A 14,240-nucleotide genomic window follows, 5' to 3' on the forward strand; every position below is an offset into this window, starting at 1 on the left:
TAAAGTACACAATGTATGTGTTCCTGGCTGTGGTAAAGTGGACTCTTGGAAGTGGTCTAATTCCTGTGGACAAAGTTTCACTTCAAAATACTCTTTCATACTACATGTTTACTTCATGTATTTTGGATGTTTGGACAGAATTCTTCTGAGAACTATGCAGAATCCTGAATATCACTAAAATCCATTTTAGTCCCATAGTGGTGCAGCCAAATAATACTTTGACCTCACTAATACAAAACAAACTGTTGTTCCTGTTTATTGTTATTGTTGTTACCTTGAATGACTAGTTTTGTTCAAAAGCCCTTAAATGGCTGGATTTAATAGTGTTAGAGTTCAAATCAATATTTGTTGGACTGACGTGTTTTGGACTTTGTGTAGGAGTTGAGATTATTTTCAGTCATTTTAGAATGTCTTCAAAGTGCACTGGGCTTTTCAAAGTAAGAGCATTTTAAAACATGCGCACAGGAAGTACTGCTTTTAGTCCAATATCATTTGATTGGAATCTAAGTAAAGTATATACATTTCAGACTCAGTGTTTGGAGAATCCATTCAGAGGGCATTGTTGGTGTATTTATTGAACACAAAATGATGCTTATAGTGGACTTATATTTACTAGGAATATCAATCCAATATCATTGTGTCTTTTAATGCAATATGTTCAACTTGGTTGCAATTTAACACAAAGTCAGTGGCTCATTTTCACAACAAATACTTAAATACTTTGAAAAATGTACTTTGCATACTTTTTTCACATTTCAAACCTCATTCTATTGTACTTCAAACATGGTTCAAATGAGATCAGAGTATATTTCATGTACATTTACTTTGGATCAGAGTCTATTAGTAATATACTGTCAGTTTAAGGTTACTATATTTTTGACATTTGCAACAAGTCAACTTCAAATGTTTCATGTATATTTTAACAGTAGTGTAGTATTTTGCTCAGCAAAAGTACCCAATAATATGTGAAAAATATGTTTTTCATGTACTAAAGCAGATTTATAGTTCCAGCAACTTCACTGGTTTCATTTTAACACAACTTCAAGTATTTCAAAGTATTTCAAAAGTATACTCAATATACTTTTAGAAAATATAAAAAAATAGATTTTTGTCACTTGGGCACATCTGGACTTACTCAGCCTTTCTGCAGTTCCTCACAGCTGGAATCAGTCTCAGTCGTCCATGGACCGATGTGTTGTACTTCTTCATGTCCAGCTCATCCAGAACCTCCTCTGACATCTGCAGCATGTAGGCCAGAGCTGAGCACTGGATCTCAGAGAGTCTATTCTCTGATCTGTTCCCTGACTTCAGGAACTCTTGGATCTCCTGATGGACTGAGTGGTCGTTCAGCTCCATCAGACAGTGGAAGATGTTGATGCTTCTGTCAGGAGAGATATCATCTCTGTTCATCTCCTTCAGGTTGTTGATGGCTCTCTGGATGGTTCGTAGACTGGTCTCTGTCTTACCCAGCAGGCCTCATAAGACTTTCTGGTTGGACTCCAGACAGAGGCCATGAAGGAAGCGGACAAACAGGTCCAGGTGGCCACTTTTACTGTCCAGGGATTTCTCCATGAATATTTTGAGGAAGTCATCCAATGTTTTATGTTTTTCAACGGACATGACTGTCACATGATGGCATCCATCTTTATATTTCATATGGGAGTACATCTTTCCCCCCAGGAACTTCTCCAGTACCTGTCTCTTCCTGTTGGAGTAACAGTGGACCATGTAGACTGCAGCCAGAAACTCTTGAACACTCAGAAGAACAAAGCAGTAGACTGATTTCTGGAAGATCACACTCTCTCTTTTGAAGATCTCTGTACAGACTCCTGAGTACACCAAGGCCTCTGGGACATCCAGACCACACTGCTCCAGGTCTTCTTGGTAGAACATGATGTTTCCTTCCTCCAGATGTTCAAACGCCAGCCTCCCCAGCTTCAGAAGAACTTCCCTGTCAGCCTCCGTCAGCTGCCGTAGACTCGTCTCATGTCCCTCATGGTACTTGCGCTTCTTCCCGTTTGTCTGAACCAGCAGGAAGTGTGAGTACAGGTCAATCAGGGTCTTGGGCAGCTCTCCTCTCTGCTCTGTGGTCAACATGTGCTCCAGAACTGTAGCAGTGATCCAGCAGAAGACTGGGATTTGACACATGATGTGGAGGCTCCTGGATGCCTTGATGTGTGAAATGATTCTGCTGGACAGCTCTTCATCCTCGGACCTCCTCCTGAAGTACTCGTCCTTCTGGGCGTCAGTGAAGCCTCGGACTTCTGTCAGCTTGTCCACACATGTAGGCGGGATCCCATTGGCCCCCACAGGTCGGGAAGTTATCCAGACCAGAGCCGAGGGAAGCAGATTCCCCTGGATGAGGTTTGTCAGCAGCTCGTTGACCAAGGCCTCCTGTGTGACATCAGACACCACCTTCCTGTTGTTGAAATCCAGTGAAAGTCTGCTTTCATCCAGGCCGTCAAAGATGAACAGAACTTTACAGACAGCCAGCTGCTCTGCTGTGACCTTCTGTAATGTTGGATGGAAAACATGGAGCAGCCTGAGAAGACTGATCTGCTCATCTTTGATCAGGTTCAGCTCCCTGAAAGAAAGCAGGACCAGCAGACTGACGTCTTGGTTTTCTGAGCCCTCTGCCCAGTCCAGACTGAACTTCTGCACTGAGAAGGTTTTTCCAACACCAGCGACGCCGTTGGTCAGAACCACTCTGATGGGTCTCTGCTGGTTAGGGGAGGCTTTAAAGATCTCGTGGCACTTGATTGGAGTGTCATGGAGGGTCTCCATCTTGGAAGTGCTCTCCAGATGCCTGACCTCATGTTGGGTATTAACCTCTTCACTCAGTCCCTCTGTGATGTAGAGCTCAGTGTAGATCCTGTCGAGGAGGGTTCCACTTCCTGTTGGATCAGGTCCTTCAGTCACATGTTCACATCTCGTCCTCAGACTGGTCTTATGTTGATCTAAAACATCCTGCAGACCAGAGTCCACTGGAAGACAAGAAAAAGGGTCCAATCAAACAGATGTTTATGTGACACAGAATCTCGACTGTGAAGGACCAACTCAAATGTAGAACAATCAGTGGGTCCTACTGGTTCTAGGTCTTTCTCCACACTGGGGACCAGGACAGTCTCCTGGTGAACCAGACTGGTCCCAGTATGAGGTGATGCACTGTCTGCAGAACCAGTGTCCACAGCTGGTAGAGACTGGATCCTTCAGGACGTCCTGACACAAAGCACAGCTGGACAGCCGCTGCTCCTCAGAGACCTGAGCCCTGGTCCTGTCTCTGTGGACATGAAGCAAAATGGGATTAGTTGAGGTGGAGACATGTTGAGTGAGGAAACTTTCTTATTGTTTGACTGGACAGAAGCTGGAAACTCCCAGCTGTCTTTAAATCAGTTTTCCTCCACAGCTGAACTGGCTGATAATGAAGTTTGGAATCTGATCAACATTCAACACTGAGTTTGTCAGTTTGCAAAGGTTTGCAGCTCAACATCAAGATGATCCAGTGAGATGTTCATTGAGGGAAAGAAAGAAGAGAGAAGAAGAGAAATGTGGTGAGACAGAAACATTTCCATGTGACAGCTGAAATAAAGTCATCAAACAATGAGACTCCTCAGTCTGAACAAAGGAGATGGAATCATTTTACTAACTCAGTGAAAAAGAACCAACTTCCTTTTCCAAAGTGCATCAATGACACGACATCTGGAAGTGGTTCAATCCCTTCAAAGCTGCACGATAACAGCAGGAAACTGAAGGAGAACTGCATGTTGAGTGAGTTTTTTGGAAGGGTTCAAACCACTGCATTTCTGATGCAACGGCAGCACCAGGGGACTGCAAACATAACGCTGGGAACAACTAGGATGTTTTCAGTCACTACCACTGTAGACACAGGCTGAGCTCTATTTAGAACAGCCAGAGGCCTGAGCTGCTCCACATGTGGAAAGATGTGTTTCTCTTTCCTTAACTGCTTTAGTTTGACTTAGTCTCATTATTATGTGTGTGGTGTCAATCAACTGAAGCATTGAAGTGACAAACTGCATCTACAGCTTTAATGTCTGCAAAGATTCTCAGTCCAGGTGAAGTTATCTACAGGTTGAGTCATGACAACTGGACTTCTAGTTTTTAGGTCGAAATCTTTCACTACTCATTCAAGTGACTTCATCAGTCTGAGGGAAAGCTGGACTGGAACCTCCAATAAATCCTTCAGGTTGGTTTCAGTCCACCCCTAGTCCGATATGCTCACTAGGTGAGACTATGTAAATCAGGTCAAAGTCATGTGCCCATTACATCATCTGCTCAGGGCCCTATGTATGGATCCTTGTTTGTGGACTTCAGCTCAGCATTCCACACCATCGTCCCAGACATCCTCTGGTCCAAAATCACCCAGCTCACTGTGCCAGCCTTCACCTGTCAGTGGACAAGCAGCTCTATGACTGACCAGAGGCAGCAGCTGAGGCTGGGGAGAACCACATCCAGCACCTGCTCAATCAGGAGCCCCCCAGGGATGTGTGCTCTCCCCCCCCGGTCTTCTCCCTCTACCAGAAGGATGAAGCCAGAACAAAAAGCTCTCCAACAAACTGCTGATCCTGCTCCACAACGAGAAAGTTTCAAAGTTTCTGGGGGTCCAGATTCAGGACTGAAGACTGGAGGGTCTCCTTTGGAGCAGTCATTCTTCACAGACAGACAGATGGATCCTGGAGAACCTGGTCTCTGTCTGGGATACCGACATCTGCAAAGACAAACATGGTTTATTGGTATCCCATCAGTCACTGATCAGTTCTCTGTCTCTGGAGCTCTGAGTCCACAAACTGCTGATCCTGCTCCACAACCAGGAAGTTTCAAAGTTTCTAAAGGACTGAGCTTTTCTCTAAGACTGACAGCTGTCAGAGACACTGAGAGGAAGACGGGACAGGACTCAGGATTGAGCTGAAGTCAGAACCACCCACTGGGATAAGCAGGATGCTGACCATTGGCTGGTAACCATAGCGACAGCAGACAGAGGAGATCTAATGAATTTTACTTTTAACACCTAATCTGACCTATTGAGCAACTACAGTCAGGGACTGTTCATTTTTCCAACATGTCTGGAAAAGAAAACACATGGAACAACACAGGAAATCAGTGTGTTACAAATGAAGATTCTTGGTCTGGAATCTGAAAAAGGACCTTAGGACCTTAGGACACGCACGTTCAGACCCAGTGGTCTGTAATAAATGTTATGTTGACCGTCAGAATGAACCCACCTGGAATAAACTTGGTGCCAAAGCATCACAGAATTAGAAAGAAGAATGGTGGCACCCCAGGTGCATATGTAGGATCATCAAACATACAGCTCAGAAACAGGTTTCAACTGTCTGGTCTAAATTCTAATGAGCAACAAATGTCTGCTGTGACTAAGAAACAAGCACAAAAAGTCATAATTGAATGAAAAATTGAGCCATGGAGCTAGTCAGAGAGACAGAGACAAAGAATCTGGGCCAGATGTGAAGGACAGAGATATCCTGCTGATGTCAGTGACATAAACAGCAGAATTATTACAGTGCCATGGTCACTAATACAGCAGCTCTCCTCCCCCAGGTCATCTCAAAACACCAAGGAGTCCAACAACTGATCCTGCACGTGGGTGCAGTGGAGACCAGAAATCAGGTTTTAAAACAGGACTTCTCTAAATTATTAGAGGAACTTGACAAACTGAAAATCCAGTCATTTGTCAGTGGACCTCTCCCAAACATCGACAGGAGGATTAATAAACTCAGTTGGCTGCTTGTACTGAACACATGGCTGTTCAAGGCCTGTGAGATAAGAGGAGTGCACTTCATTGATAACTGCAACCTGTTCAAGGGAAAGGGCCCACACCTGAGCAGGAGTGGAGTGAGACAGCTAACGGAAAACCTCCTCCAGTCTCTGAGGCACCAGACTGGGTCTGGACAGTCGTCTGATCAGCCAAAGGCTCCTCTGAGAGAAGAGAGGAGTGAAGAAAGCACTCATACCTCACCAGCAACGGACCCCTCATCAGCCATGCAAGGATCCTCCTGGTGGAATCAGGAATCAAAATGGTGCCCCTTACCCCTAACCTGGCAAGATCACAGGTATTATCATGAACACCAGTGAATCCATCCCCCCAGCAAATACCACCCCCTTTGCCACCCAGGAGCACGACTTCTGTCCCTCAATCGTTTAAAACTCCACCAGCTCCACCACCTCGGCCAACACCTACACCTGTCTTTACTCAGAGCACCCCTGTTAGACACCCCCCACACTCCCAGACCAAAAACCCTTACTAACATCAATGCTGCTACCAGCAACTAGGACACACAGGGCCTCTGTTCCAGGACTTATAGCCATAAAACCACTTATCGACCTGAGGCCCAGGGAGAATACTCTCTCCCCTAGTGCTGTAGCTCCAGTCCAAAGTCATAGAGTGGCTAAAAGAGAGACAGACTGTCCAACCAGAGAAATCTGATTCAAATCCCTTGCAGACAGATAGTTTCAGGTCCCAGTCAAACTAATTTGAAACTTGCAGCTCAATGTCAGATCTTTATGTAACTAATCATTTTTAATCAATAATTTTATCTCCTCTTACAATCTTGATTTGATTGTTTAGCTGCATTTGATTGTTTTTAACAGAAACATGGTTAGACAGCAGGACAGGAAGTGCAGTTCTTATTGAACCCACCACCTAATGTTACATTTCTATCAGAAACAGGAGAAAACAAAAAGGGTCTGTGCCTTGTTTAGGGATAATTTGGTTCCCAACAGTCATTTGGGGAGTTTTCATCATTTGAGTATGTATCTTTTAAAATGGAGCAACAATTATCTCTTGTCAAGATGTTATTGATGATTTTACTGAGATACTTTCAGTCGTCTTCACAGAGGTGGACTCTTTAGTTAGTACAGCTGATTCTAATGTTCACATGGATAAGGTCTGTGACAGAAACACCAAAGAACTTCCTGCTGTCCTTGAAACCTACGGCCTTAGTCAGCATGTTAGTGAGCTGACCCAGACCAGAGGTCACAATCTGGACCTTGTCATCATTGAGGGTGTTAACGCTTCTAATGTCACTGTGACTGATGTTGCTTTGTCTGATCATTGATTTGTCCATAATTCCCAAAGATGCAACTGGACCTACATTTGTCCAGAAAGACCCATAAATGACACCACCAGGACTCTGTTTATGGAGATGATTAGGTTTGAAAATACCACTTTCTCTCATGTTGAAGATTTGTTGACTCTTTTGAAAAAGAGAAATGTATTTTTCTGAAATCATCAACAACAGCAGGAACAAGTCACGTGTCCTGTTTGCTACAGTGAGTAGATGAACAAACCCTCTGTCTCCATTGTCATCAGAACTAATGTCAACATCTAAAATCAATGAGTTTGCTTTATGTTTAATGACAAGGTTCAGGGTATTAAACATGCAATAAATTGCCCAACACAGATCCCAACTCTGCAGCCATCCAGGAGACACTTGGTAGAACTGACACACTTTACACCTGTCAATGACAAAACAGTTGAAGAGACCATCTCCAGTCTGAGTCCATCCACCTGCTGCCTCCATGTTTGACCCACTAGATTTCTGAAACCAGCACTAAGCAGTTTGTTACCACAACTCACTTAGTTAGTTAATAACTCATTACAGTCTGGAACATTTCCAAGGGCCTTGAAACCTGCTGTCATCAAGCATCTCCTGAAGGAGACCAGTCCTGATGCCACAGTACTGAACAACTACCGGCCCATATCAAACCTGCTGTTTTTAGGCAAAGTCCTTGAAAAAGTTGTTTACCAACAACTTACTGACTTTCTCATGCTAAACAACTGCTTTGATGATCTTCAGTCAGGCTTTAGGCCCCATCACAGCACTGAGACTGCACTCATCAATAAAGTCCTTGGCTAGGATCATAAAACCACTGAGCTACCTGACACCAGTGATGCAGCAAATACAGGAAATACTTTTAATTATGATTCTAACAATTATTTCATCACCATTGGGGAGAATCTCTCAAAACTCTTAAGCCTGTAGAGTAGCACAAATGACCAGAACTGACTTCAAGGGAATTACTTAAATTCCTTGTGTCTCACACCAACTGATACATGTGAAGTTTCTAAAATCATTATGAGCATGAAAAGCTCCAGAAGGTGTGGACGCCATCTGTAGTAAACTGATAAATCTCATAATGAATTATATTTTGGAGCCTCTAGTCTGTTGTTTTAATCTTTCCCTGGTTTGTGGGCTGGTACCAAAAGCAATAAAGACAGCAAAAATCTCCATTTGAGCCCCACTTAAACTACTGTAATGTTATATGGTCCGATACATATCCAAGTTATCTTATCTTATAAATTATCTATCTATTATCTAAATTACAGAAGGTCTTACATGTCATATCATGGACTAAGATAAATGCCCCCTCTGACCTTCTTTTTTATGACAATAAACTCATGAAACCTACTGAGACCAACTTTTCCCACAATGCTTGAAGTACAATGTAGTTTATGAACTCAATGTCAAACTGTGTGATCTTATCACTTCTCCTTCACATGGACAAAGTCCTAGAAATAAACACATCTTAAGGGGAAAGAAACACAGTCCAATGTCCAAGTCTGAGTGTGACGTGTAGAGGCCACAGATCTGGAACAAGCTTGACAACAACATTAAAGCATCTTCATCCCTGTCCAGCTGTAAAAAGAGCTGAAAGGGAAAGTTGCTTCAAACATACACTGATTCCTAAACCTGTTGATTTTAAAATTAAGTCAAGTGACATCACTTGTTGTTCTTATGGTATTTTCATTATAATGTCATGGTTCATTTTTCAGGTGCCAGTGTCTATATGTATGGATGTTATTTGTCATTTATGATGTTTGAGTGTTTAAGGAATTTTAGGATATTACACAATATTTTAGGTTAGAATTAGGTTAATGCTGTCTGGGCCCCTATTTACAAGCTCTGGCTTCTGGGGATGATGGACAACATGATTGTATTCATCTGTTTTAATGGGTTTGAAATAAATGAAAAAAAGAAATAAAGCTGGGTTTATTTCAATCTGCTGAAAGCACCATGGACTGACTCCAGCCCTCTACTGACCTCAGAGTCTGCAGGCTACAGTCTGGACTCTGGACAAGATCACGCAGCTGCTGCACATCTGGATCCTTCAGGTTGTTTCCTCTCAGGTCCAGTTCTCTCAGATGGGAGGGGTTGGACTTCAGAGCTGAGACCAGATAACCACAGCTGGTCTCTGACAAACTGCAGCTCCTCAACCTGAATAAAGAAGCAAAGAAACAGATCCAATGTGACACTGATGTTGATAACAATGAGGATGGTGATGATGATGGTGACAATTCTTCTTTTTTTCATTAGAATAATGAGATGAGAGCAACTTGATTAATCCCTGAAGGGAAATGTAGAATGATAATAATGAGAAGAATAATATGAGAACAGTCAGAATAATAGTAAAAATAGTCTGACTATATCATGATATTATTGTCAGCACATGGGAAGAGAAGCTGCTTTCCAGCCAACAGCAGAATCAATCTAGTTGATGGCTCATACTGTCACTGTGCAGCTTTAAAGTTTCCTGCTTAAAGTTTGCTGACACAGTTCCAAAGTGCAGCAAAACAATGCATTGAATTGTTCCTCCTTATTCTATCTGAGCCAAGGAAGCTCCCCCAGGCTCTCCTGTCTCCTGTCTCTTCCCTCTCTGCATCTTCTTCTCTGGCTTTATTGACTGCGGCCTCAGCACATGGTCCAGTCCCAGTGCACAGATCAGGTCATGTCATTGTGTTGGGACTGATCCCCACTGTGTCATTGGCCACTAAACACAAGCTTTGGAATCCCATTCATAGATTGTTGACAACTGACTGTGTCATATGTTTTCTCTGAGTTTCATCAAGTGAGAAAAATCTGATAGAAATGCAGAGAAAATCCAACATTATCGTCAGCAAACTGATGCTTATTGTGTGGTTTTTGGGACAAAGCAAGACCCAATGTCCACTACAGGGACGTGTTATTCCCCAAAAACAAATAGGACTTTGTTTCTCACGTCCCAAAGTCTTCACTTCTATTCCAAAATGGAAATATTCCAACCTTTTTCCTTCTGGCTCTCAGGGGGATGTCAGATATTAGTCTGGTCCAATATTGACATATTGTTGGGATCCAAACTTGGACAAACACTGGACAGTTTCAGTTGAAACAGTTTCAGCTTTGGACTGTTTCCACAGTTTGTTTAGAAACACAAAGGATTCAGAACAACTTCCTGACAGATGACATTTCTGGGACACTATGTTCTTCAAAGCTTCTATGGAAAGAAACACATCATTATTAATATGACTATTCAATATGAGTGAACACACATTATTGAAGACAGCTCAATGAAATGAAGTGAAACTGAAGGAATCATTCTTAGTCTGCTGAGAATAGAAGAACAATGAAAACACTGAATGGAACAACCAACATTCACAGGAGCTTTAGTTGTGGATTCAACATCTAAGATCTGCAATAGTTACAGTCAGTCAACTGACCTCAGAGTCTCCAGTCTACAGTGTGGACTCTGCAGTCCACCACACAGTTGCTGCACTGCTGGATCCTGCAGGGTGTTCCGACTCAGGTCCAGTTCTGTCAGATGGGAGGGGTTGGACTTCAGAGCTGAGGCCACGACTTCACACTCAGTCTCTGAGAGTCCACATTTAGAAAGTCTGTGAGGACACATATATTAGAAAAGCTGTTATTATGACAGAGACAATATATTGAGTTGAATCACTCGATGTCAAACAGGGACATGTCCTGTTGTGTCTTCACATCAGTGGTTCAGCTGATCTTCTCTCAGTGGGTTGGACATGAAATAAGAATTCTTCTCACTCTCTGTCACACTGCACACGCTTCATCTTTGTTCTGCTTTCATCTTGGACACGAAGCAGAGAAAACTGAGTTCCTTTGGAACTTCCACAACAGGCCTGTCCCTGTTTATTCCAATGTTGGACATTTGTCCACATGTGGCAGAAAAACAGTGTGTGAAGAGAAACAGAAGAAAAATGTGTCCCATGGAAAAACCATTGGAAAGAAAAAGAAGAACTGTGTTCATTCACTGGACAGATAGAAAAAACAACAGGAACATCTGCAGCTTTTGGACTGACACCATTTGGAACAGCTCAAGAACATCTGGGCCAAAATCCAGCTGCTGTCATTACCACAATAAACAAGAGGAACATTATGGTGATGATCACCCAAGTGAAAAACCAATCTATTGTTTCAGACTTCAATTCTACTTTTAGCAGATAAAGTGTGTTCACACATTTTACCAAGTGTATTTGTGCTTGTGTTGAAACGTAGTAAAAGTACATTTTTGGTGAGTCTCCAAAGTACAAGATTAGTCAAAGAGTTACTGAGACAAAAAAAGCAGATTCAAAGTAAATGTTTGCAAAGAATATTGAAATGATATCATTACTTCATTAGTCATTTAGCAGATTTCTTCAAAGTACAATTTACTTTCAACAGATTTTGAAGTATATTTAGTGATATTTTCCAAAAGTCTGTTCATGCTTTGTGTTTTTACTTCAAATTTTGTCATTCTCTTCAAAATATAATACTATGCCTCCATTTAACTTGAGCTCTATTTCAGTAGACTTATTTAAAGTACACAATGTATGTGTTCCTGGCTATGGTAAAGTGGACTCTTGGAAGTGGTCTAATTCCTGTGGACAAAGTTTCACTTCAAAATACTCTTTCATAGTACATGTTAACTTCATGTATTTTGGATGTTTGGACAGAATTCTTCTGAGAACTATGCAGAATCCTGAATATCACTAAAATCCATTTTAGTCCCATAGTGGTGCAACCAAATAATACTTTGACCTCACTAACAGAAAACACAAACTGTTGTTCCTGTTTATTGTTATTGTTGTTACCTTGAATGACTTGTTTTGTTCAAAAGCCCTTAAATGGCTGGATTTAATAGTGTTAGAGTTCAAATCAATATTTGTTGGACTGACGTGTTTTGGACTTTGTGTAGGAGTTCAGATTATTTTCAATCATTTTAGAACGTCTTCAAAGTGCACTGGGCTTTTCAAAGTAAGAGCATTTGAGAACATGCTAACCGGACGTAGTGCTTTTAGTCCAACATCATTTGATTGGAATCTAAGTAAAGTGTTTGGAGAATCCATTCAGATTATTGGTGTATTTATTAAACACACAATGATGCTTATAGTGGACTTATATTTACTAGGAATATCAATCCAATATCATTGTGTCTTTTAATGCAATATGTTCAACTTGGTTGCAATTTAACACAAAGTCAGTGGCTCATTTTCACAACAAATACTCAAATACTTTGAAAAATATACTTTGCATACTTTTTTCACATTTCAAACCTCATTCTATTGTATTTCATACATAGTTCAAATGAGTTCAGAGTATATTTCAAGTACATTTACTTTGGCTCAAAGTCTATTAGTAACACACTGTCAGCTTAATGTCACTATATATTTTTGACATTTGCAACAAGTCAAATTCAAATGTTTCATGTATATTTTAACAGTAGTGTAGTATTTTGTTCAGCAAAAGTACCCAATAATATGTGAAAAATATGTTTTTCATGTACTAAAGCAGATTTATAGTGCAGCTTCCAGCAACGTCACTGGTTTCATTTTAACACAACTTCAAGTATTTCAAAAGTATACTCAATATACTTTTAGAAAATATAAAAAAATATATATTTTTTTCACTTGGACACATCTGGACTTACTTAGCCTTTCTGCAGTTCCTCACAGCTGGAATCAGTCTCAGTCGTCCATGGACCGATGTGTTGTACTGGTTCAGGTCCAACTCATCCAGAACCTCCTCTGACATCTGCAGCATGTAGGCTAGAGCTGAGCACTGGATCTCAGAGAGACTCTTCTCTGATCTGTTCCCTGACTTCAGGAACTCTTGGATCTCCTGATGGACTGAGTGGTCGTTCAGCTCCATCAGACAGTGGAAGATGTTGATGCTTCTGTCAGGAGAGATATCATCTCTGTTCATCTCCTTCAGGTTGTTGATGGCTCTCTGGATGGTTTCTGGACTGGTCTCTGTCTGACCCAGCAGGCCTCCTAAGACTCTCTGGTTGGACTCCAGACAGAGGCCATGAAGGAAGCGGACAAACAGGTCCAGGTGGCCGCTTTTACTGTCCAGGGATTTATACATGGCTCCCAACAGGAAGACACCATCATCACTGTTATTGTCATCGTCATCGTCATCATCATCATCATCATCGTAGTCGTGGTCTTCATATTCGTCATCACTGCAATTATATGTTTCTCTCCTCTTCTTTCTGTACTTTTCCCTATATTCCCTATAGGAGTACATCTTTCCCCCCAGGAACTTCTCCAGTACCTGTCTCTTCCTGTTGGAGTAACAGTGGACCATGTAGACTGCAGCCAGAAACTCCTGAACACTCAGATGAACAAAGCAGTAGACTGATTTCTGGAAGATCACACTCTCTCTTTTGAAGATCTCTGTACAAACTCCTGAGTACACCAAGGCCTCCGAGACATCCAGACCACACTGCTCCAGGTCTTCTTGGTAGAACATGATGTTTCCTTCCTCCAGATGTTCAAACGCCAGCCTCCCCAGCTTCAGAAGAACGTCCCTGTCAGCCTCCGTCAGCTGCCGTAGACTCGTCTCATGTCCCTCATGATACTTGTGCTTCTTCCTGTTTGTCTGAACCAGCAGGAAGTGTGAGTATTGGTCAGTCAAGGTCTTGGGCAGCTCTCCTCTCTGCTCTGTGGTCAACATGTGCTCCAGAACTGTAGCAGTGATCCAGCAGAAGACTGGGATTTGACACATGATGTGGAGGCTCCTGGATGCCTTGATGTGTGAGATGATTCTGCTGGACAGCTCTTCATCCCTGGACCTCCTCCTGAAGTACTCGTCCTTCTGGGCATCAGTGAAGCCTCGGACTTCTGTCAGCCTGTCCACACACGTAGGTGGGATCCCATTGGCCGCCGCAGGTCGGGAAGTTATCCAGACCAGAGCCGAGGGAAGCAGATTCCCCTGGATGAGGTTTGTCAGCAGCTCGTTGACCAAGGCCTCCTGCGTGACATCGGACACCACCTTCCTGTTGTTGAAATCCAGTGAAAGTCTGCTTTCATCCAGGCCGTCAAAGATGAACAGAACTTTACAGACAGCCAGCTGCTCTGCTGTGACCTTCTGTAATGTTGGATGGAAAACATGGAGCAGCCTGAGAAGACTGATCTGCTCATCTTTGATCAGGTTCAA

The 14,240-nt window shown here is 42.4% G+C and overlaps 2 protein-coding genes across 2 annotated transcripts in view; both read right to left on the minus strand.

Moving 5' to 3' along the window:
* Positions 1 to 9,123, minus strand: part of LOC113121450 (NACHT, LRR and PYD domains-containing protein 12-like) — a 63,381-nt gene extending 54,258 nt beyond the window's left edge. Inside the window, 3 exon segments of the mRNA XM_026291965.1 lie at positions 1,136 to 2,984; positions 3,087 to 3,280; positions 9,078 to 9,123. Coding sequence (XP_026147750.1) covers positions 1,136 to 2,984; position 3,087 — 1,850 coding nt within the window. The 5' untranslated portion in view covers positions 3,088 to 3,280; positions 9,078 to 9,123.
* Positions 9,124 to 12,737: 3,614 nt separating this feature from the next.
* Positions 12,738 to 14,183, minus strand: LOC113121468 (protein NLRC3-like; the record flags this gene model as incomplete). The annotated part of the gene is made up of 2 exons (XM_026291992.1): positions 12,738 to 13,185; positions 13,312 to 14,183. Coding segments are annotated over 2 exons (1,320 nt in total), but the record flags the coding sequence as incomplete, so codon positions are not given.
* Between the last annotated feature and the right edge of the window lie 57 nt (positions 14,184 to 14,240).

This window comes from Mastacembelus armatus, chromosome 20 (genome assembly GCF_900324485.2).
Source record: "Mastacembelus armatus chromosome 20, fMasArm1.2, whole genome shotgun sequence".
NCBI lineage: Eukaryota > Metazoa > Chordata > Actinopteri > Synbranchiformes > Mastacembelidae > Mastacembelus > Mastacembelus armatus.